Source organism: Lampetra fluviatilis, chromosome 57 (genome assembly GCF_964198595.1).
Source record: "Lampetra fluviatilis chromosome 57, kcLamFluv1.1, whole genome shotgun sequence".
Lineage (NCBI taxonomy): Eukaryota > Metazoa > Chordata > Hyperoartia > Petromyzontiformes > Petromyzontidae > Lampetra > Lampetra fluviatilis.
In genome coordinates this window covers 5,075,757-5,097,999 of record NC_136331.1, presented here as the reverse complement: position 1 = coordinate 5,097,999, position 22,243 = coordinate 5,075,757, and the positions used below count along the sequence as shown (strand labels likewise).

General features: G+C 53.8%; 1 protein-coding gene across 1 annotated transcript in view; it reads right to left on the bottom strand.

Moving 5' to 3' along the window:
* LOC144950366 (glutamate receptor ionotropic, kainate 2-like) overlaps nucleotides 1-22,243 on the bottom strand; it is a 133,107-nt gene that overhangs the window by 41,069 nt on the left and 69,795 nt on the right. The window contains exons 8-10 of the mRNA XM_078880480.1: nucleotides 10,884-10,937; nucleotides 8,117-8,317; nucleotides 7,884-8,027 (exon numbers count right to left, since the gene is read on the bottom strand). Coding sequence (XP_078736606.1) covers nucleotides 7,884-8,027; nucleotides 8,117-8,317; nucleotides 10,884-10,937 — 399 coding nt within the window. The remainder of the gene's footprint in view (nucleotides 1-7,883; nucleotides 8,028-8,116; nucleotides 8,318-10,883; nucleotides 10,938-22,243) is intronic.

Sequence of the window (22,243 nt, the reverse complement as noted above, 5' to 3'; positions counted from 1 at the left end):
CCCACTCACCCACTCACCCACCCACTCACCCACTCACCCACCCACCCACCCACTCACCCACTCACTCACTCACCCACTCACCCACCCACTCACCCACCCACCCACCCACTCACGCACCCACCCACCCACGCACACCCACCCACCCACCCAACCACCAACTCACCCACCCACCAACTCACCCACCCACTCACCCACTCACCCATTCACCCACCCACTCACCCACTCACCCACCCACTCACCCACCCACTCACTCACTCACTCACCCACTCACTCACTCACCCACTCACCCACCCACTCACCCACCAGCTCACCCACCCACCCACTCACTCACCCACTCACCCACTCACCCACTCACCCACCCACTCACCCACCAGCTCACCCACCCACTCACTCACCCACTCATTCACCCACTCGTCCACTCACTCACCCACCAACTCACCCACCCACTCACCCACCAGCTCACCCACCCACTCACTCACCCACTCACCCACCCACTCACCCACTCACCCACCCACTCACCCACCCACTCACCCACCCACTCACTCACTCACCCACTCACTCACTCACTCACCCACTCACCCACCCACTCACCACACTGCAGGTCACCTCACTTCTCTGGAATCCCCTCCTATCATCATCACCATCATCTTCTCCATCATCACAGTCAACATCGTATCCCCCCCGCACCAATCTCTTACAACAACAATAATACATAGTTTTGCTCACTTCCAATATAAAGGTGTGACACTCTTATCCATTACAACCGCAACCGGCCGTTTGTTACTGGCCGCTGGGCGTTCGCTTTTGATCATTTCTGAAAATCCGTTGTAAAGTAAACGCGGGGTCGCAGTTTTGCAGGAACGACGCTGCATCCACATCAGTTATCAATCTCGTATCATCATCAGCCGTCACTCTGGTATCATCATCAGCTATCACTCTCGTATCATCATCAGCCATCACGCTCGGACGTGGGGCTCCTGTAAAGTGGCGATCTATTCGATTGAGAAAAAAAAACTCGAAGGCACAGCACGCGGGCCTGCAGGTGTCTGCTTTAGATATGCAGCAAGCGCACACACAGACACACACACAGACAGATACACACATATACACACAGACACACAGACACACACACAGACACACACACAGACAGACACAGATACCCACACAGACAGATACACACAGACACACACAGACAGATACACACAAACACACAGACACACACACAGACACAGACAAACACACACACAGACACACACACAGACAGACACACAGACAGATACACATACAGACAGACACACAGACAGATACACACAGACACACACAGACACAGACAGATACACACACACAGATACAGACACACACAGACAGATACACACAGACACACACAGACACACACGCAGACACTGACACACAGACCCACACAGACACACACACACAGACACACACAGACACACACACACAGACACACACAGACAAACACACACAGACAAATACACACAGACAGATACACACACACAGATACAGACACACACAGACAGATACACACAGACACACACACACATACACACACACAGACACAGAGACACACACACAGACACACACAGACAGACACACAGACACACACAAATACACACAGAGACACACAGACAAATACACACAGACACACACAGACACACACAAACAGACAGACACACACAGACACACACACAAACACACACAAACAAATACACATAGACACACACAGACAAATACACACAGACAAATACAAACAGACACAAACAGACAGACAGACACACACTCACACACACAGACACACACACACAGACACAACAACAACCGCCATTCGCCACTAAGTGGCGGTGACGTCACCTCGGCCCTTGTGCCAGGCCATGTGCACGTTGAGGCATCAACACGTACACACACACAGACACATACGGAGCAGTCAAAGTTCACGCCCTCAACTCCCCCCCCCCCCCAACTCTCTCCTTGTCCTCATTCAAACCAGTTTCTTTAAATGTTGTATTGGCCCGAATCCTTGCAGTGACGAATACTTCAAATCTAGAATTATTACCCTCTTCGGGGAGGAATTCCACCTATCTGTTAGAGTTTTTAACAGACAACGAGACAAGAAGTCACAGCTTCTCGAGACGCTGGCCTTCCTCAAGAGATGCCGAGATAACAAGGTAATACCCATCGCTTTCACACTCACATATATATACGGACCTCTTGGAATTTCTCATTTACTTGATACAGCAATCGTGCTGTGACGGTTCCACCTGAAGACGGAAGCTTGTGTTGCCTCCGAAACGTCGTGATTTTTATTTTATTTTTATTTAACTTTTATTAATTTTAATAAAAAATTTTTACCTACGTGACTTTACCTAAAAAACCAAGAATATTCACATCAAGACATCTCCTCTGGATAGTCTCCCTGGCGGTCTGTGCAAACGTTGCACCGTGGAACTTGCAAACATCATTACCAACGTCTCTTTGTTTCTTTTCGGTTAAGTCACGTGGGTAGAAAAAATTTAATGAAACGTAAAATAATAAATCACGACGTTTCGATCGCAACGCAAGCGACCGTCCTCAGGCGTAAAATAATAATAATCCAGCAGTGGAACTCTTTTTTTTTTATCAGCCTGAGGACAACCGCTTGTGTTGCGATCGAAACGTCGTGATTTATTGGTTTTTGTTTCATTTAATTTTTTCTACCTACGTGACGTTACCGAACGAACCAAAGACTATGGATTCCTGCAGTCACGAAAGCTTCTAATCAAGATCATTACCAACATTACCACCAACATTGTTACCAACATTACCACCAACATCATTACCAACATTGTTACCAAGAACATGACTATCAACATTACTATCAACACTACTACCAACGTCATTACCAACATTACCACCAACATTACCACCAACACTACCACCAACATTACCACCAACATCACCACCAACATCACCACCAACATTACCACCAACATCACCACCAACATCACCACCAACATCACCACCAACACTACTACCAACATCACCACCAACATCACCACCAACATCACCACCAACATTACCACCAACATCACCACCAACACTACTACCAACATCACCACCAACATCACCACCAACATTACCACCAACATCACCACCAACACTACTACCAACATCACCACCAACATCACCACCAACATCACCACCAACATTACCACCAACATCACCACCAACATCACCACCAACATCACCACCAACATTACCACCAACATCACCACCAACACTACTACCAACATCACCACCAACATCACCACCAACATTACCACCAACATCACCACCAACACTACTACCAACATCACCACCAACATCACCACCAACATCACCACCAACATTACCACCAACATCACCACCAACATCACCACCAACATCACCACCAACATTACCACCAACATCACCACCAACACTACTACCAACATCACCACCAACATCACCACCAACATCACCACCAACATTACCACCAACATCACCACCAACATTACCACCAACATCACCACCAACATCACCACCAACATTATCACCAACATCACCACCAACATCACCACCAACATCACCACCAACATCATCACCAACATCGCCACCAACATTATCACCAACATCACCACCAACATCACCACCAACATCATCACCAACATCACCACCAACATCGCCACCAACATCACCACCAACATCACCACCAACATCACCACCAACATCACCACCAACATTATCACCAACATCACCACCAACATCACCACCAACATCACCACCAACATCATCACCAACATCGCCACCAACATCACCACCAACATTACCACCAACATCACCACCAACATCACCACCAACATCACCACCAACATCATCACCAACATCGCCACCAACATCACCACCAACATCATCACCAACATCATCACCAACATTACCACCAACATCATCACCAACATCACCACCAACATCATCACCAACATTATCACCAACATCGCCACCAACATCGCCACCAACATCACCATCAACATCATCACCAACACCATCACCAACATTATCACCAACATCACCACCAACATCACCACCAACATCACCACCAACATCATCACCAACATCGCCACCAACATTATCACCAACATCACCACCAACATCACCACCAACATCATCACCAACATCACCACCAACATCGCCACCAACATCACCACCAACATCACCACCAACATCACCACCAACATCACCACCAACATTATCACCAACATCACCACCAACATCACCACCAACATCACCACCAACATCATCACCAACATCGCCACCAACATCACCACCAACATTACCACCAACATCACCACCAACATCATCACCAACATCGCCACCAACATCACCACCAACATCACCACCAACATCATCACCAACATCGCCACCAACATCACCACCAACATCATCACCAACATCATCACCAACATTACCACCAACATCATCACCAACATTACCACCAACATCATCACCAACATTATCACCAACATCGCCACCAACATCGCCACCAACATCACCATCAACATCATCACCAACACCATCACCAACATTATCACCAACATCACCACCAACATCACCACCAACATCACCACCAACATCATCACCAACATCGCCACCAACATTATCACCAACATCACCACCAACATCACCACCAACATCATCACCAACATCACCACCAACATCGCCACCAACATCACCACCAACATCACCACCAACATCACCACCAACATCACCACCAACATTATCACCAACATCACCACCAACATCACCACCAACATCACCACCAACATCATCACCAACATCGCCACCAACATCACCACCAACATTACCACCAACATCACCACCAACATCACCACCAACATCACCACCAACATCATCACCAACATCGCCACCAACATCACCACCAACATCATCACCAACATCATCACCAACATTACCACCAACATCATCACCAACATTACCACCAACATCGCCACCAACATCGCCACCAACATCACCATCAACATCATCACCAACACCACCACCAACATTGGCAATGCCTCATTTTCCACTGGCTGTCCCAGCTGCTCCAAAAAAAAAGAAAACCCCACGTGGCTTGAACCATGCCGACCCGTCTCACCATCGACCAAACAACAACCTCCTCACAGATTTGCTGACACAGCAAATCTGGCTGTGACGGTCCCACCTGATGACGGAGACTTGTGTTGCCTCCGAAACGTCGTGATGATTTTTTATTATTTTATTTTCATTAATTTTCATTTCATTTTTTACCTACATGGTGACTTTACCGAAAAAACGAAGAGTATTACAAGTATAACGCGTAAAAACAAAGTTTTTCACTATAAATCCTTTATATGCGTGGCGGCTAGAGTCCTCTCGTCCTCTGGCTTGAGATGGCTGCCACCTATGGGTCAGATGATTGCCTGCCACCATTAAGCAATTGGTAATTAAACATAATATTTTTGTCCTTAAAAGTGTCAAATTTTTGAAAAAAAATTTCACGAACATTAATTGTCACGCACAACGAGTCTGTGTGCAAAATGTCAGCTCGATAGGATCACGGGAAGTGGGTTAAAAAACGACCGAAAGATTTGCACGGTCCTAAGCAAGCAAGCAAGCGAACTTAATATAAAGGATTTAAAAACACCTCCTCACCGCCACCTCCAAACTCCTCCAGCGCCTCGCCCTCGCCCGATTCAAGCCTCAGATCATGAACCCCACCGAATGTCTTCTGCCCCTTTCAAGTCGGCTCATCGCACGTATTCCTCGACAGAGACAGTTCTGACTAGGATCCTGGAACACACGCTCGCCATTCGCGATCCCAGGTTCCATTGCGTGACTCGTGGGGCCCAAGACTTCGACACCGTGAACCACAAAAGCCTCAAATTTCGATTTAAAGCTTTCGTGACTGCAGGGATTCATCTTCTTGGTTCTTTCGGTAAAGTCACGTAGAAGGGAGATAATAAAATAATAAAAATAATTATTAAATGATATTATTTTATTATATATTCTAATATTTTATTTATTTTATTATCTCCCTTCTACGTGACTTTACCGAAAGAACCAAGAACATCGCGGCTGTTTTCCGCCGAAGCATCACCAATTGGCCGACTCAACGTTTTGTGAGTGAGTTTGTGTGTGTGTGTCTAGACATGCACACACACACACAAAGACAAAGATCCCCCCTATAGCCTGAACAGACTGTAGGGGCAAGTTCTGTTAGAGAGCACCTATGAAGGCCGGCACAGCACACGAGGGGGTGGGTGGCCAGCACCACGCCCGACCGCCTTTGTCTCCCCACTGGCGTTGTTTACTACACACCGCACCGGGTACTCATTCGAGGCTGAGTCGACCTAGGTGAGATCCAGGACCATTTCAGATAATCGTCACCGGTGTTGGCCGTAACCGGGAATTGAACCCGGGTCGCCGGGTTCGTAGCGCAGCGCGCTAACCACTACGCCACCGCTCCCCACACACACAGACTCACGCACACACACACGCACATGTACACACGCACTTTTGTACACCATCACCATCATAATCAGCATCACCATTATCAACATCATTGTCACCATCATGATCATCACCATGATCGTCACTATCATCATCATTGGATGGGACGAATTCATATTCTGGATCTGTTGTTGGGAGTCGTCATTGCAGGGTTTACAAAGGAATAAAATAATGTTTAAAGTCTGCCAGCTGTCAGACATCAGTTGAGTGGGTGAGCGAGCGAGTGGGTGGGTGGGTGAGTGGGCGGGTGAGTGAGTGGGTGACGAAGTTGTTTAGTAAATGGAGTAACAGTTCAGCGAACGGCTGGGTGAGTGAGTGCCTAAACGAGTGAGCGAGTGTGTTCGTGACTGACTGACCGACCGGGCGTGCGAGTGACTGAGTGTGTGAGTGACTGACTGAGCATGTGACTGACTGACTGACCGAGCATGTGACTGACTGATCGACCGAGCATGTGACTGACTGACTGACTGACCGAGTGTGTGAGTGACTGACCGAGTGTGTGACTGACCGACCGAGGGTGTGAGTGACTGAACGAGTGTGTGAGTGACTGACCGGGCGTGTGAGTGACTGACCGGGCGCGTGAGTGACTGACCGAGTGAGTGACCGACTGAGCGTGTGACTGACTGACTGACCGATTGTGTGAGTGACGGACCGAGTGAGTGACTGACCGAGTGCGTGACTGGCTGACCGAGTGAGTGGCCGACTGAGCGTGTGACTGACTGACCGACCGATTGTGTGAGTGACCGACCGAGTGAGTGACTGACCGAGCGCGTGACTGACCGACCGGGCGCGTGACTGACTGACCGACTGAGCGTGTGACTGACTGACTGACCGAGTGTGTGAGTGACCGACCAAGTGTGTGAGTGACTGACCGAGTGTGTGACTGACCGACCGAGGGTGTGAGTGACTGAACGAGCGTGTGAGTGACTGACCGAGTGCGTGACTGGCTGACCGAGTGAGTGACCGACTGAGCGTGTGACTGACTGACCGACCGATTGCGTGAGTGACCGACCGAGTGAGTGACTGACCGAGTGCGTGAGTGACCGACCGACCGCGTGACAGACCGACCGAGTGCGTGAGTGACCGAGCGAGTGCGTGAGTGACCGACCGACCGCGTGACTGACTGACCGATTGCGTGAGTGACCGACCGAGTGAGTGACTGACCGAGCGCGTGACTGACCGACCGGGCGCGTGACTGACTGACCGACCGAGTGCGTGAGTGACCGAGCGCGTGACTGACCGACCGGGCGCGTGACTGACTGACCGACCGAGTGCGTGAGTGACCGAGCGAGTGACCGAGCGAGCAAGCAAACGGCGCGTCTCACCTCCTTGATGAGTGCCATGTAGCGCGATCCGAAGCGCCAGGGTTTGTGCCGGTGGCACTGCAGGGAGCTGACGGTCATCTGTCCCGAGCGCTGCGACGCGAGCGACACCACGTGCACCGCGTCGTACATCAGCGCCGCGTCCGTCTGCACCCCAGATTCAGAATCCGATGAGCTATGAAGCGCTTTGATTTTTGCTTATGCACACCGCCGCAGATGGCTGTGCGACAAACTACCGTCATGACGGATGCCTGTAGCCCCTGCTGCTGCTGCTGCTGCCGCTGCTGATGCGTGGGTGGCTGCGGTGGGCCCACGCGTTCCATGCTCCAGCGGTCGAGGACGGCCTCCACGCTGGGCTTGTCGAGACTCATGAGGCGGAAGCCCGTGACGTTGACGCCCGTGTAGCGGTAGCGGTCCAGGCTGAGGGCGAAGAGGTCCTGGTGGGGGTGGTGGGGTGGGGTGGTGAGGGTGGGTGGGTGAGTGGGTGGGTGAGTGGGTGGGTGGGTGGGTGGTGAGGGTGGTGAGGGTAGGTGGGTGAGTGGGTGGTGAGGGTGGGTGAGTGGGTGGTGAGGGTGGGTGGGTGGGTGGTGAGGGTGGGTGGGTGGGTGGTGAGGGTGGGTGGGTGGTGAGGGTGAGTGGGTGGTGAGGGTGGTGAGGGTGGGTGAGTGAGTGGGTGGTGAGGGTGGGTGGGTGAGTGGGTGGTGAGGGTGGGTGAGTGGGTGCTGAGGGTGGGTTGGTGGGTGAGTGGGTGGGTGGTGAGGGTGTGTGGGTGAGTGGGTGGGTGGTGAGGGTGGGTGAGTGAGTGGTTTGTTGTTGAACGCCGAATGAATGAATGAATGGTGGTGTTGGTGGTGGTGTTGGTGGTGGTGGTGGTTTTGGTGGTGGTGTTGGTGGTGGTGGTGGTTTTGGTGGTGGTGTTGGTGGTGGTGGCGGTTTTGGTGGTGGTGTTGGTGGTGGTGGCGGTTTTGGTGGTGGTGTTGGTGGCGGTGGTGGTGTTGGTGGTGGTGTTGGTGGTGGTGGTGTTGGTGGTGGTGTTGGTGGTGATTCGGTGCAGCATCGCCCAACTTTCTCTGCACCGTACGTATCCCACCGTGCTCATCGCAGGCGCGGTCTACGCCTGCTGAACTTCTTTCGCATCGCACGTTACTATGACGTCACGATCAATGCTGATTGCGAACACACGGAGCGGCTGTGTGTTTATCGACCCTAGAGTGACGACCACGATGGCGAATTATTAACTGTGTAACACAAAAAAAACATATATCTTGTTGTTCCTGGGTAGTAAGTGTTGTTTTCTAATTGCTTAAGCCTCAAAAGTACAGAAAGTGGCGATTATAACCCGAAATCTTTGCTTTTGTGACCAGGACATATTTATAAATGTACCTATTGTCAATGAGAACACGTGGTGTGCATTTGTGTCATTCCTACAACATAAAGTCCTGGTCACAAAAGCAAAGTTTGCGGGATATAATAGCCACTTTTTGTACTTTTGAGGCATAAGCTCACGATCGGGTCACTATCGGGTCATGATCGGGTCACGATCGGGTCACGATCGGGTCACTATCGGGTCACTATCGGGTCACAATCGGGTCACGATCGGCTCACGATCGGGTCACGATCGGGTCACGATCGGGTCACGAACGGGTCACGATCGGCTCACGATCGGGTCACGATCGGGTCATGATCGGGTCACGATCGGGTCACGATCGGGTCACGATCGGGTCACTATCGGGTCACTATCGGGTCACGATCGGGTCACGATCGGCTCACGATCGGGTCACGATCGGGTCACGATCGGGTCACGAACGGGTCACGATCGGCTCACGATCGGGTCACGATCGGGTCACGATCGGGTCACGATCGGGTCACGATCGGGTCACGATCGGGTCACTATCGGGTCACTATCGGGTCACGATCGGGTCACGATCGGCTCACGATCGGGTCACGATCGGGTCACGAACGGGTCACGATCGGGTCACAATCGGGTCACGATCGGGTCACGATCGGGTCATGAATGGGTCACGATCGGGTCACGATCGGGTCAGAAACCCGTCGCCGAACTTGGCTCGTCGGGTCGGGGGTTCAAAGCGCAGGGTCGCGAAACCGCTGCGCCACCGCTCCCCACGTGTGTGTCCACTCACTCACCCCATAGCACACACAGCACACCACACAGCACACTACACACAGCACACCACACAGCATACCACACAGCACACTACACAGCACACCACACAGCACACTACACAGCACACCACACAGCACACTACACACAGCACACCACACACAGCACACCACACACAGCACACCACACACAGCACACCACACGGCACACTACACGGCACACCACCACACGGCACACCACCACACGGCACACCACACAGCACACCACACAGCACACCACACAGCACACCACACACAGCACACCACACAGCACACCACCACACAGCACACCACACACAGCACACCACACAGCACACCACACAGCACACCACACAGCACACCACACACAGCACACCACACAGCACCCCACACAGCACCCCACACAGCACACCACACACAGCACACCACACACAGCACACCACACACAGCACACCACACACAGCACACCACACACACCACACACACAGCACACTACACACAGCACACAGCACACTACACACACAGCACACCACGCACAGCACCCCACGCACAGCACACCACGCACAGCACACCACGCACAGCACACCACGCACACACGCCACCCACTCACTGCACAGACACACACACGTACATCCCACCCCACACACCCGACACACACCCCACCCACACCCCACCCACACGCCACCCACCCACTGCACAGACACACACACGTACACCCCCCCCACACACACCCCCCCCACACACCCCCCACACACACACACCCCACCCCCCACGTGTGTGCTTACTGCGAGTCTAGATTTGATTGATAACGCCCGCGGGCAATTCATCAGTGCCGGCGAATTTAGCAGACGGTGTTTCACTCACCAGGGTGGTGAAGATGTAGTGGTAATACTCTGTGATCATCCCCATGGTCATAGCCTGCACACGCACACACACACGCGGAATAAAGACAAAGGTTCCCCGTATAGCTTTCGGTTTTTTTTTTACACAATGTAAGGGCAAGTTCTGTTCGCGAGCGCAAACACAAAGCATCGCTCGCGTGTGACCCATCCCAGAGGCTGTAACACGGCGCAACGAGACGCTGATTTGACTCGCCAAGACAAAGATGCCCCGTATAGCTTCAACAAACTATTGGGGCAAGTGCAGTGAACGAGTAGCACCTTTGAAGGCCGGCGCGGGCACACGATGGGGGATGGGTGGCCACCACCACGCCCGACCGCCTTTGTCTCCCCAGTGGCGATGTTTACCACACTTCGCACCAGGTAATCATTTAAGGTTGAGTCGACCTAGGGGAGGCCCAGCACCGGTTCGGATAATCGTCACTGGTTTTTTTGGTGGCGTAAAATCGAACCCAGGTCGCCCGGTTCGTTGTGCTGTGAGCTGACAAAGACAAAGGTCCCCCGTGTAGCCTCCGCCAAGGTCAATACAGCCTCATGCGAGTACCTGGTGCGGTGTGTAGCCGTCAGTGCTCGGGGAGACAAAGGCGGCCGGGCGCGGTGTTGACCACCCACCCCCTTGTGCCGGCCTTCATAGGCCCTTATTCTTAGGTTTTTAAATCCTTTATATTAAGTTCGCTTGCTTGCTTGCGTGCTTGCGTGCTTGCTTGCTTGCTTACGACCGTGCAAATCTTTCGGTCGTTTTTTAACCCACTTCCCGTGATCCAATCGAGCTGACATTTTCCACACAGACTCGTTGTGCGTGACAATTAATTTTTGTGGAAATTTTTTCGAAAATTTTACACTGTTTAGGGAAAATTGTTTTAATATTTAATTACCAATTGCTTAATGGTGGCAGACAATCATCTGACCCATAGGTGGCAGCCATCTCAAGCCAGAGGACGAGAGGACTCTAGCCGCCACGCATATAAAGGATTTATAGTGAAAAACTTTGTTTTTACGGGTAAATTTTTTTTCGGTAAAGTCACGTAGGTAAAAAATTAAAAATTACTTAGAGTAAAATAAAAATATTTTTTTTACCTACGTGACTTTACCGAAAAAAACCTAAGAATATGAATCCTTGCAGTCACGAAAGCTTCAAATCTAGAATCCATAGGCCCTGCTCGCTTAACAGCACTTGTCCCAACAGTCTGTTCAAAGGCTATACGGTGGGAGGGATCTTTGTCTTTGTGTTTGCACGTATGCATGCGCGCATGTGTTGCGTGTGTGTGTGTAAACAGTGTGGTTTTAATCAGCGAAGGAGATTACTCATCAATATTTCGGGCCGTGTAATCCTAATAGATTGTTTATATAAGTAGGTAAATATGGTATGTAAATTTGAATTAGCCTCACAGATATGCACGTGTGTGTGTGTGTGTGTTTAGGTGACGAGCATCCGAACCGGTCCTGGACCTTCCCAAGGTCGACTCAGCCTCAAATGAGTGTCTGGTGCGGGGTAGGGAGAGCGTGTGCGTGTTGTATGAGTGAGCGTGTCTGTGTGTTGTATGAGTGAGCGTTTGTGTGTGTTGTATGAGTGAGCGTGTGTGTGTTGTATGAGTGAGCGTGTGTGTGTGTGCAGTATGAGTGAGCGTGTGTGTGTGTGTTGTATGAGTGAGCGTGTGTGTGTGTTTATTGTGGGGAGCGGTGGCGCGGCGGTTAGCACACTGCGCTACGAAACACAGCGACCTGGGTTCGATTCCCGCTCATCGCCACCAACATCAGTGACGACTATCTGAACCGGTCGTGGGTCTCCTCCCCTAGGTCGACTCAGCCTTAAATCGAATAGCTCGTGCGGTGTGTAAACATCGTCGCTGGGGAGACAAAGGCGGCCAGGCGCGATGCTAGCCCCCCACCCTCTCGGGCATTGTACCGGCCTTCATAGGTGCTGCCCGCTAATAGCACTTGTCCCTACAGCCCGTTAAAGGCTACACGGGGGACATTTATCTTTGCACGTGTTGTGTTCAACGCTTGTGTCCAGTAACAACGGACGGCAGAGGAGCGACGCTCACAACAACGAGCGGTGCGCCGGGGCGGTTAAAAAATTAACCCGTAAAAACAAAGTTTTTCACTATAAATCCTTTATATGCGTGGCAAATAAATTACAGTACGTGTTCAATGGGCCACAACCCAGCTCACATTGGTCTTTGAAACGGGCGGCTAGAGTTCTCTGGCTTGAGATGGATGCCACCTATGGGTCAGATGATTGCCTGCCACCATTAAGCATTTGGTAATTAAATATAAAAAAAAATTCCTAAAATGTTGAAAATTTTGGAAACATTTTTTTCACGAAAATAAATTGTCACGCACAACGAGTCTGTGTGCAAAATGTCAGCTCGATTTGATCACGGGAAGTGGGTTAAAAAACGACCGAAAGATGTGCACGGTCGTAAGCGCGCAAGCAAGCAAGTGAACTTAATATAAAGGATTTAAAAACGCAGCGAGTTGGCGCAGTGGGGAGTGCAGATGATGCATCAGCCAGTAGTCATCTCATTCATTGAAACATTAACACCCGGGTTATGTCCCGTGACCTCCTGCACATAGCCTGGCACGTCAGTAAAACCCACAGCTCCTGGGTCTGCACCGTGACCTCATGACAGCAACGAGAGCCCCCCCACCCCCCCCCCCACACTTCACGTGACTACCTCAGAGTGCACCTAGCCTGGCACAATCAAAGGAAACCTCCTGCTCAAATAACACTGGTCAAGATACTTTTTCTGGCATAAGGTATTCCAACGGTCTTAAGGTAATTTTGGGGTGCTGATTCCAAATCTGGCATCTGTTTTTTTCTATCACATCAGGTTTTTGAGATATCAAATATTGCATTTTCAATTAAAATTGCAGATTTTTTTTAATAAATGTGGATATCTACATAAAATTATATTATAAACACACTATCCTAAAAATACAGCACCATATTTTAACACTAAAGCAGTCACTGACTCGCAACAACTTGCAATCATAAGTGACAGAGTTAATTTCGGGTAAAATCAATGAAAATGGGGTATGCCGATAGCATAAAAATGAGATGTGATAGAGCAAATCTGAGATCAGATTTGGAATCGGCACCCTGAAATTAGTCTAAAACTGCTGCAAAAATCCAGGCCAGAATTTTTTTTTTGACCAGTGTAATCATTGGCGATCGTCTCCCCCGCCCCTGCAGAGCCCAGTGGCGGGAAAAATCCACAAAGAGGTAGCTATTTTATCGACCTCCGGATGGAGTGGGATGATGGGCTGAGTCAATCCCGCGCTCCCCCACCCTCCATCCACAACCAAGATTTGAACTTAAAATATTCCCATCATCGTAGGCAGCTCCCTCCGCAGCTGAGATCCCGTTTCGGCTATTTTATCGACCTCCGGATGGAGAGGGGATGATGGGCTGAATAAATCCCACGCTCCCCACCCCCCCATCCACTACCAAGATTTGAACTTACAATCTTCCCATCATCGCAGACGAGAGCCCGCCTCGACAGATGCGTACGGGGATGACTTCGATCCATCCTTGTTGATTTGCCCAACTGTTTGACTTTACAACTGCGAACCCAGCCGCATCTGCGTTGTGCGCGAGTGCGTTTGCGCGCGTCTGTTGAAGGCTGACTGTGAGCGCGCGTGTGTTTATTTGCGCCTTTAATGTGTCTGCGCGTGTCGTCGTCGTGTGTTTAATGAGCGCGTTTAACTCGCCTCGATGCGGCGTGAGTGTGTGCGTGAGTGCGTGCGTGAGTGTGTGCGTGAGTGTGTGCGTGAGTGTGTGCGTGAGTGCGTGCGTGAGTGTGTGCGTGAGTGTGTGCGTGAGTGCGTGCGTGAGTGTGTGCGTGAGTGCGTGCGTGAGTGCGTGCGTGAGTGTGTGCGTGAGTGTGTGCGTGAGTGTGTGCGTGAGTGCGTGCGTGAGTGCGTGCGTGAGTGTGTGTATGAGTGTGTGCGTGAGTGCGTGCGTGAGTGCGTGCGTGAGTGCGTGCGTGAGTGTGTGCGTGAGTGTGTGCGTGAGTGTGTGCGTGAGTGTGTGCGTGAGTGTGTGCGTGAGTATATGCGTGAGTGTGTGCGTGAGTGCGTGCGTGCGTGAGTGCGTGAGTGAGTGCGTGAGTGTGTGCGTGAGTGTGTGCGTGAGTGCGTGCGTGAGTGCGTGCGTGAGTGTGTGCGTGAGTGTGTGCGTGAGTGTGTGCGTGAGTGTGTGCGTGAGTGTGTGCGTGAGTGTGTGCGTGAGTGTGTGCGTGAGTGTGTGCGTGAGTGCGTGCGTGCGTGAGTGCGTGAGTGAGTGCGTGAGTGTGTGCGTGAGTGTGTGCGTGAGTGCGTGCGTGAGTGCGTGCGTGAGTGTGTGCGTGAGTGTGTGCGTGAGTATATGCGTGAGTGTGTGCGTGAGTGCGTGCGTGAGTGTGTGCGTGAGTGTGTGCGTGAGTGTGTGCGTGAGTGCGTGCGTGAGTGTGTGCGTGAGTGTGTGCGTGAGTGCGTGCGTGAGTGCGTGCGTGAGTGTGTGCGTGAGTGCGTGCGTGAGTGTGTGCGTGAGTGTGTGCGTGAGTGTGTGCGTGAGTATATGCGTGAGTGTGTGCGTGAGTGCGTGCGTGAGTGTGTGCGTGAGTGCGTGCGTGAGTGTGTGCGTGAGTGTGTGCGTGAGTGTGTGCGTGAGTGTGTGCGTGAGTGTGTGCGTGAGTGCGTGCGTGCGTGAGTGCGTGCGTGAGTGTGTGCGTGAGTGTGTGCGTGAGTGTGTGCGTGAGTGCGTGCGTGCGTGAGTGTGTGCGTGAGTGTGTGCGTGAGTGTGTGCGTGAGTGCCCGAGTGTGTGAGTTGGTGTGCGTGAGTGTGTGCGTGCGTGAGTGCGTGCGTGTGTGCGTGAGTGCGTGCGTGAGTGCATGCGTGAGTGTGTGCGTGAGTGCGTGCGTGAGTGCGTGCGTGAGTGTGTGCGTGAGTGTGTGCGTGAGTGTGTGCGTGAGTGTGTGCGTGAGTGCGTGCGTGAGTGCGTGCGTGAGTGCGTGCGTGAGTGTGTGCGTGAGTGTGTGCGTGAGTGTGTGCGTGAGTGCGTGCGTGAGTGTGTGCGTGAGTGAGTGCGTGAGTGTGTGCGTGAGTGTGTGCGTGAGTGCGTGCGTGAGTGTGTGCGTGAGTGCGTGCGTGAGTGCATGCGTGAGTGTGTGCGTGAGTGCGTGCGTGAGTGTGTGCGTGAGTGTGTGCGTGAGTGTGTGCGTGAGTGTGTGCGTGAGTGCGTGCGTGAGTGCGTGCGTGAGTGTGTGCGTGAGTGTGTGCGTGAGTGTGTGCGTGAGTGTGTGCGTGAGTGCGTGCGTGAGTGTGTGCGTGAGTGCGTGCGTGAGTGCGTGCGTGAGTGTGTGCGTGAGTGTGTGCGTGAGTGTGTGCGTGAGTGTGTGCGTGAGTGTGTGCGTGAGTGCGTGCGTGAGTGCGTGCGTGAGTGTGTGCGTGAGTGTGTGCGTGAGTGCGTGCGTGAGTGTGTGCGTGAGTGTGTGCGTGAGTGTGTGCGTGAGTGTGTGCGTGAGTGTGTGCGTGAGTGCGTGCGTGAGTGCGTGCGTGAGTGTGTGCGTGAGTGTGTGCGTGAGTGTGTGCGTGAGTGTGTGCGTGAGTGCGTGCGTGAGTGTGTGCGTGAGTATGTGCGTGAGTGCATGCGTGAGTGTGTGCGTGAGTGTGTGCGTGAGTATGTGCGTGAGTGCATGCGTGAGTGTGTGCGTGAGTGCGTGCGTGAGTGCGTGCGTGAGTGCGTGCGTGAGTGCGTGCGTGAGTGTGTGCGTGAGTGCGTGCGTGAGTGTGTGCGTGAGTGCGTGCGTGAGTGCGTGCGTGAGTGCGTGCGTGAGTGTGTGCGTGAGTGTGTGCGTGAGTGTGTGCGTGAGTGCGTGCGTGAGTGCGTGCGTGAGTGCGTGCGTGAGTGTGTGCGTGAGTGTGTGCGTGAGTGTGTGCGTGAGTGCGTGCGTGAGTGCATGCGTGAGTGTGTGCGTGAGTGCGTGCGTGAGTGCGTGCGTGAGTGCGTGCGTGAGTGCGTGCGTGAGTGTGTGCGTGAGTGCGTGCGTGCGTGAGTGCGTGCGTGAGTGCGTGCGTGAGTGCGTGCGTGAGTGTGTGCGTGAGTGTGTGTGTGAGTGTGTGCGTGAGTGCGTGCGTGAGTGTGTGCGTGAGTGTGTGCGTGAGTGTGTGCGTGAGTGCGTGCGTGAGTGCGTGCGTGAGTGTGTGCGTGAGTGTGTGTATGAGTGTGTGCGTGAGTGTGTGCGTGAGTGTGTGCGTGAGTGCCCGAGTGTGTGAGTTGGTGTGCGTGAGTGTGTGCGTGAGTGTGTGCGTGAGTGTGTGCGTGAGTGTGTGCGTGAGTGCGTGCGTGAGTGTGTGCGTGAGTGTGTGTATGAGTGTGTGCGTGAGTGTGTGCGTGAGTGTGTGCGTGAGTGTGTGTATGAGTGTGTGCGTGAGTGTGTGCGTGAGTGTGTGTATGAGTGTGTGCGTGAGTGCGTGCGTGAGTGTGTGCGTGAGTGTGTGTATGAGTGTGTGCGTGAGTGTGTGCGTGAGTGTGTGTATGAGTGTGTGCGTGAGTGTGTGCGTGAGTGTGTGCGTGAGTGTGTGCGTGAGTGTGTGCGTGAGTGCCCGAGTGTGTGAGTTGGTGTGCGTGAGTGTGTGCGTGAGTGTGTGCGTGAGTGTGTGCGTGAGTGAGTGCGTGAGTGTGTGCGTGAGTGTGTGCGTGAGTGTGTGCGTGAGTGCGTGCGTGAGTGCGTGCGTGAGTGCGTGCGTGAGTGAGTGCGTGAGTGTGTGCGTGAGTGTGTGCGTGAGTGTGTGCGTGAGTGCGTGCGTGAGTGTGTGCGTGAGTGTGTGCTTGAGTGTGTGCGTGAGTGTGTGCGTGAGTGCGTGCGTGAGTGCGTGCGTGAGTGCGTGCGTGAGTGTGTGCGTGAGTGCGTGCGTGAGTGCGTGCGTGAGTGTGTGCGTGAGTGTGTGCGTGAGTGTGTGCGTGAGTGCGTGCGTGAGTGCGTGCGTGAGTGCGTGCGTGAGTGTGTGCGTGAGTGTGTGCGTGAGTGTGTGCGTGAGTGCGTGCGTGAGTGCATGCGTGAGTGTGTGCGTGAGTGCGTGCGTGAGTGCGTGCGTGAGTGCGTGCGTGAGTGCGTGCGTGAGTGTGTGCGTGAGTGCGTGCGTGCGTGAGTGCGTGCGTGAGTGCGTGCGTGAGTGCGTGCGTGAGTGTGTGCGTGAGTGTGTGTGTGAGTGTGTGCGTGAGTGCGTGCGTGAGTGTGTGCGTGAGTGTGTGCGTGAGTGTGTGCGTGAGTGCGTGCGTGAGTGCGTGCGTGAGTGTGTGCGTGAGTGTGTGTATGAGTGTGTGCGTGAGTGTGTGCGTGAGTGTGTGCGTGAGTGCCCGAGTGTGTGAGTTGGTGTGCGTGAGTGTGTGCGTGAGTGTGTGCGTGAGTGTGTGCGTGAGTGTGTGCGTGAGTGCGTGCGTGAGTGTGTGCGTGAGTGTGTGTATGAGTGTGTGCGTGAGTGTGTGCGTGAGTGTGTGCGTGAGTGTGTGTATGAGTGTGTGCGTGAGTGTGTGCGTGAGTGTGTGTATGAGTGTGTGCGTGAGTGCGTGCGTGAGTGTGTGCGTGAGTGTGTGTATGAGTGTGTGCGTGAGTGTGTGCGTGAGTGTGTGTATGAGTGTGTGCGTGAGTGTGTGCGTGAGTGTGTGCGTGAGTGTGTGCGTGAGTGTGTGCGTGAGTGCCCGAGTGTGTGAGTTGGTGTGCGTGAGTGTGTGCGTGAGTGTGTGCGTGAGTGTGTGCGTGAGTGAGTGCGTGAGTGTGTGCGTGAGTGTGTGCGTGAGTGTGTGCGTGAGTGCGTGCGTGAGTGCGTGCGTGAGTGCGTGCGTGAGTGAGTGCGTGAGTGTGTGCGTGAGTGTGTGCGTGAGTGTGTGCGTGAGTGCGTGCGTGAGTGTGTGCGTGAGTGTGTGCTTGAGTGTGTGCGTGAGTGTGTGCGTGAGTGCGTGCGTGAGTGCGTGCGTGAGTGCGTGCGTGAGTGTGTGCGTGAGTGCGTGCGTGAGTGCGTGCGTGAGTGTGTGCGTGAGTGTGTGCGTGAGTGTGTGCGTGAGTGCGTGCGTGAGTGAGTGCGTGAGTGTGTGCGTGAGTGTGTGCGTGAGTGTGTGCGTGAGTGAGTGCGTGAGTGTGTGCGTGAGTGTGTGCGTGAGTGTGTGCGTGAGTGTGTGCGTGAGTGTGTGCGTGAGTGCCCGAGTGTGTGAGTTGGTGTGCGTGAGTGTGTGCGTGAGTGTGTGCGTGAGTGTGTGCGTGAGTGAGTGCGTGAGTGTGTGCGTGAGTGCCCGAGTGTGTGAGTTGGTGTGCGTGAGTGTGTGCGTGAGTGTGTGCGTGAGTGTGTGCGTGAGTGTGTGCGTGAGTGAGTGCGTGAGTGTGTGCGTGAGTGAGTGCGTGAGTGTGTGCGTGAGTGTGTGCGTGAGTGCGTGCGTGAGTGCGTGCGTGAGTGAGTGCGTGAGTGTGTGCGTGAGTGTGTGCGTGAGTGTGTGCGTGAGTGCGTGCGTGAGTGTGTGCGTGAGTGAGTGCGTGAGTGTGTGCGTGAGTGTGTGCGTGAGTGTGTGCGTGAGTGTGTGCGTGAGTGCCCGAGTGTGTGAGTTGGTGTGCGTGAGTGCGTGCGTGAGTGAGTGCGTGAGTGTGTGCGTGAGTGTGTGCGTGAGTGTGTGCGTGAGTGTGTGCGTGAGTGTGTGCGTGAGTGTGTGCGTGAGTGCGTGCGTGAGTGCGTGCGTGAGTGTGTGCGTGAGTGTGTGCGTGAGTGTGTGCGTGAGTGCGTGCGTGAGTGTGTGCGTGAGTGTGTGTATGAGTGTGTGCGTGAGTGTGTGCGTGAGTGTGTGCGTGAGTGCCCGAGTGTGTGAGTTGGTGTGCGTGAGTGCGTGCGTGAGTGAGTGCGTGAGTGTGTGCGTGAGTGTGTGCGTGAGTGTGTGCGTGAGTGTGTGCGTGAGTGTGTGCGTGAGTGCCCGAGTGTGTGAGTTGGTGTGCGTGAGTGCGTGCGTGAGTGAGTGCGTGAGTGTGTGCGTGAGTGTGTGCGTGAGTGAGTGCGTGAGTGTGTGCGTGAGTGTGTGCGTGAGTGTGTGCGTGAGTGTGTGCGTGAGTGCGTGCGTGAGTGCGTGCGTGAGTGCGTGCGTGAGTGTGTGCGTGAGTGTGTGCGTGAGTGCGTGCGTGAGTGTGTGCGTGAGTGTGTGTATGAGTGTGTGCGTGAGTGTGTGCGTGAGTGTGTGCGTGAGTGCCCGAGTGTGTGAGTTGGTGTGCGTGAGTGTGTGCGTGAGTGTGTGCGTGAGTGAGTGCGTGAGTGTGTGCGTGAGTGAGTGCGTGAGTGTGTGCGTGAGTGTGTGCATGAGTGTGTGCGTGAGTGTGTGCGTGAGTGTGTGCGTGAGTGCCCGAGTGTGTGAGTTGGTGTGCGTGAGTGTGTGCGTGAGTGTGTGCGTGAGTGTGTGCGTGAGTGAGTGCGTGAGTGTGTGCGTGAGTGTGTGCGTGAGTGTGTGCGTGAGTGTGTGCGTGAGTGTGTGCGTGAGTGTGTGCGTGAGTGTGTGCGTGAGTGTGTGCGTGAGTGTGTGCGTGAGTGCGTGCGTGAGTGCGTGCGTGAGTGTGTGCGTGAGTGTGTGCGTGAGTGTGTGCGTGAGTGCCCGAGTGTGTGAGTGTGTGCGTGAGTGTGTGCGTGAGTGTGTGCGTGAGTGTGTGCGTGAGTGTGTGCGTGAGTGCCCGAGTGTGTGAGTTGGTGTGCGTGAGTGTGTGCGTGAGTGTGTGCGTGAGTGTGTGCGTGAGTGCGTGCGTGAGTGCGTGCGTGAGTGCGTGCGTGAGTGCGTGCGTGAGTGTGTGCGTGAGTGTGTGCGTGAGTGTGTGCGTGAGTGTGTGCGTGAGTGTGTGCGTGAGTGTGTGCGTGAGTGTGTGCGTGAGTGTGTGCGTGAGTGAGTGCGTGAGTGTGTGCGTGAGTGTGTGCGTGAGTGTGTGCGTGAGTGCGTGCGTGAGTGCGTGCGTGAGTGCGTGCGTGAGTGAGTGCGTGAGTGTGTGCGTGAGTGTGTGCGTGCGTGAGTGAGTGCGTGAGTGTGTGCGTGAGTGTGTGCGTGAGTGTGTGCGTGAGTGCGTGCGTGAGTGCGTGCGTGAGTGTGTGCTTGAGTGTGTGCGTGAGTGTGTGCGTGAGTGCGTGCGTGAGTGCGTGCGTGAGTGCGTGCGTGAGTGCGTGCGTGAGTGAGTGCGTGAGTGTGTGCGTGAGTGTGTGCGTGAGTGCGTGCGTGAGTGAGTGCGTGAGTGTGTGCGTGAGTGTGTGCGTGAGTGTGTGCGTGAGTGAGTGCGTGAGTGTGTGCGTGAGTGTGTGCGTGAGTGTGTGCGTGAGTGTGTGCGTGAGTGTGTGCGTGAGTGCCCGAGTGTGTGAGTTGGTGTGCGTGAGTGTGTGCGTGAGTGTGTGCGTGAGTGTGTGCGTGAGTGAGTGCGTGAGTGTGTGCGTGAGTGCCCGAGTGTGTGAGTTGGTGTGCGTGAGTGTGTGCGTGAGTGTGTGCGTGAGTGTGTGCGTGAGTGTGTGCGTGAGTGAGTGCGTGAGTGTGTGCGTGAGTGAGTGCGTGAGTGTGTGCGTGAGTGTGTGCGTGAGTGCGTGCGTGAGTGCGTGCGTGAGTGAGTGCGTGAGTGTGTGCGTGAGTGTGTGCGTGAGTGTGTGCGTGAGTGCGTGCGTGAGTGTGTGCGTGAGTGAGTGCGTGAGTGTGTGCGTGAGTGTGTGCGTGAGTGTGTGCGTGAGTGTGTGCGTGAGTGCCCGAGTGTGTGAGTTGGTGTGCGTGAGTGCGTGCGTGAGTGAGTGCGTGAGTGTGTGCGTGAGTGTGTGCGTGAGTGAGTGCGTGAGTGTGTGCGTGAGTGTGTGCGTGAGTGTGTGCGTGAGTGTGTGCGTGAGTGCGTGCGTGAGTGCGTGCGTGAGTGTGTGCGTGAGTGTGTGCGTGAGTGTGTGCGTGAGTGCGTGCGTGAGTGTGTGCGTGAGTGTGTGTATGAGTGTGTGCGTGAGTGTGTGCGTGAGTGTGTGCGTGAGTGCCCGAGTGTGTGAGTTGGTGTGCGTGAGTGTGTGCGTGAGTGTGTGCGTGAGTGAGTGCGTGAGTGTGTGCGTGAGTGAGTGCGTGAGTGTGTGCGTGAGTGTGTGCATGAGTGTGTGCGTGAGTGTGTGCGTGAGTGTGTGCGTGAGTGAGTGCGTGAGTGTGTGAGTTGGTGTGCGTGAGTGTGTGCGTGAGTGTGTGCGTGAGTGTGTGCGTGAGTGAGTGCGTGAGTGTGTGCGTGAGTGTGTGCGTGAGTGTGTGCGTGAGTGAGTGCGTGAGTGTGTGCGTGAGTGTGTGCGTGAGTGTGTGCGTGAGTGTGTGCGTGAGTGTGTGC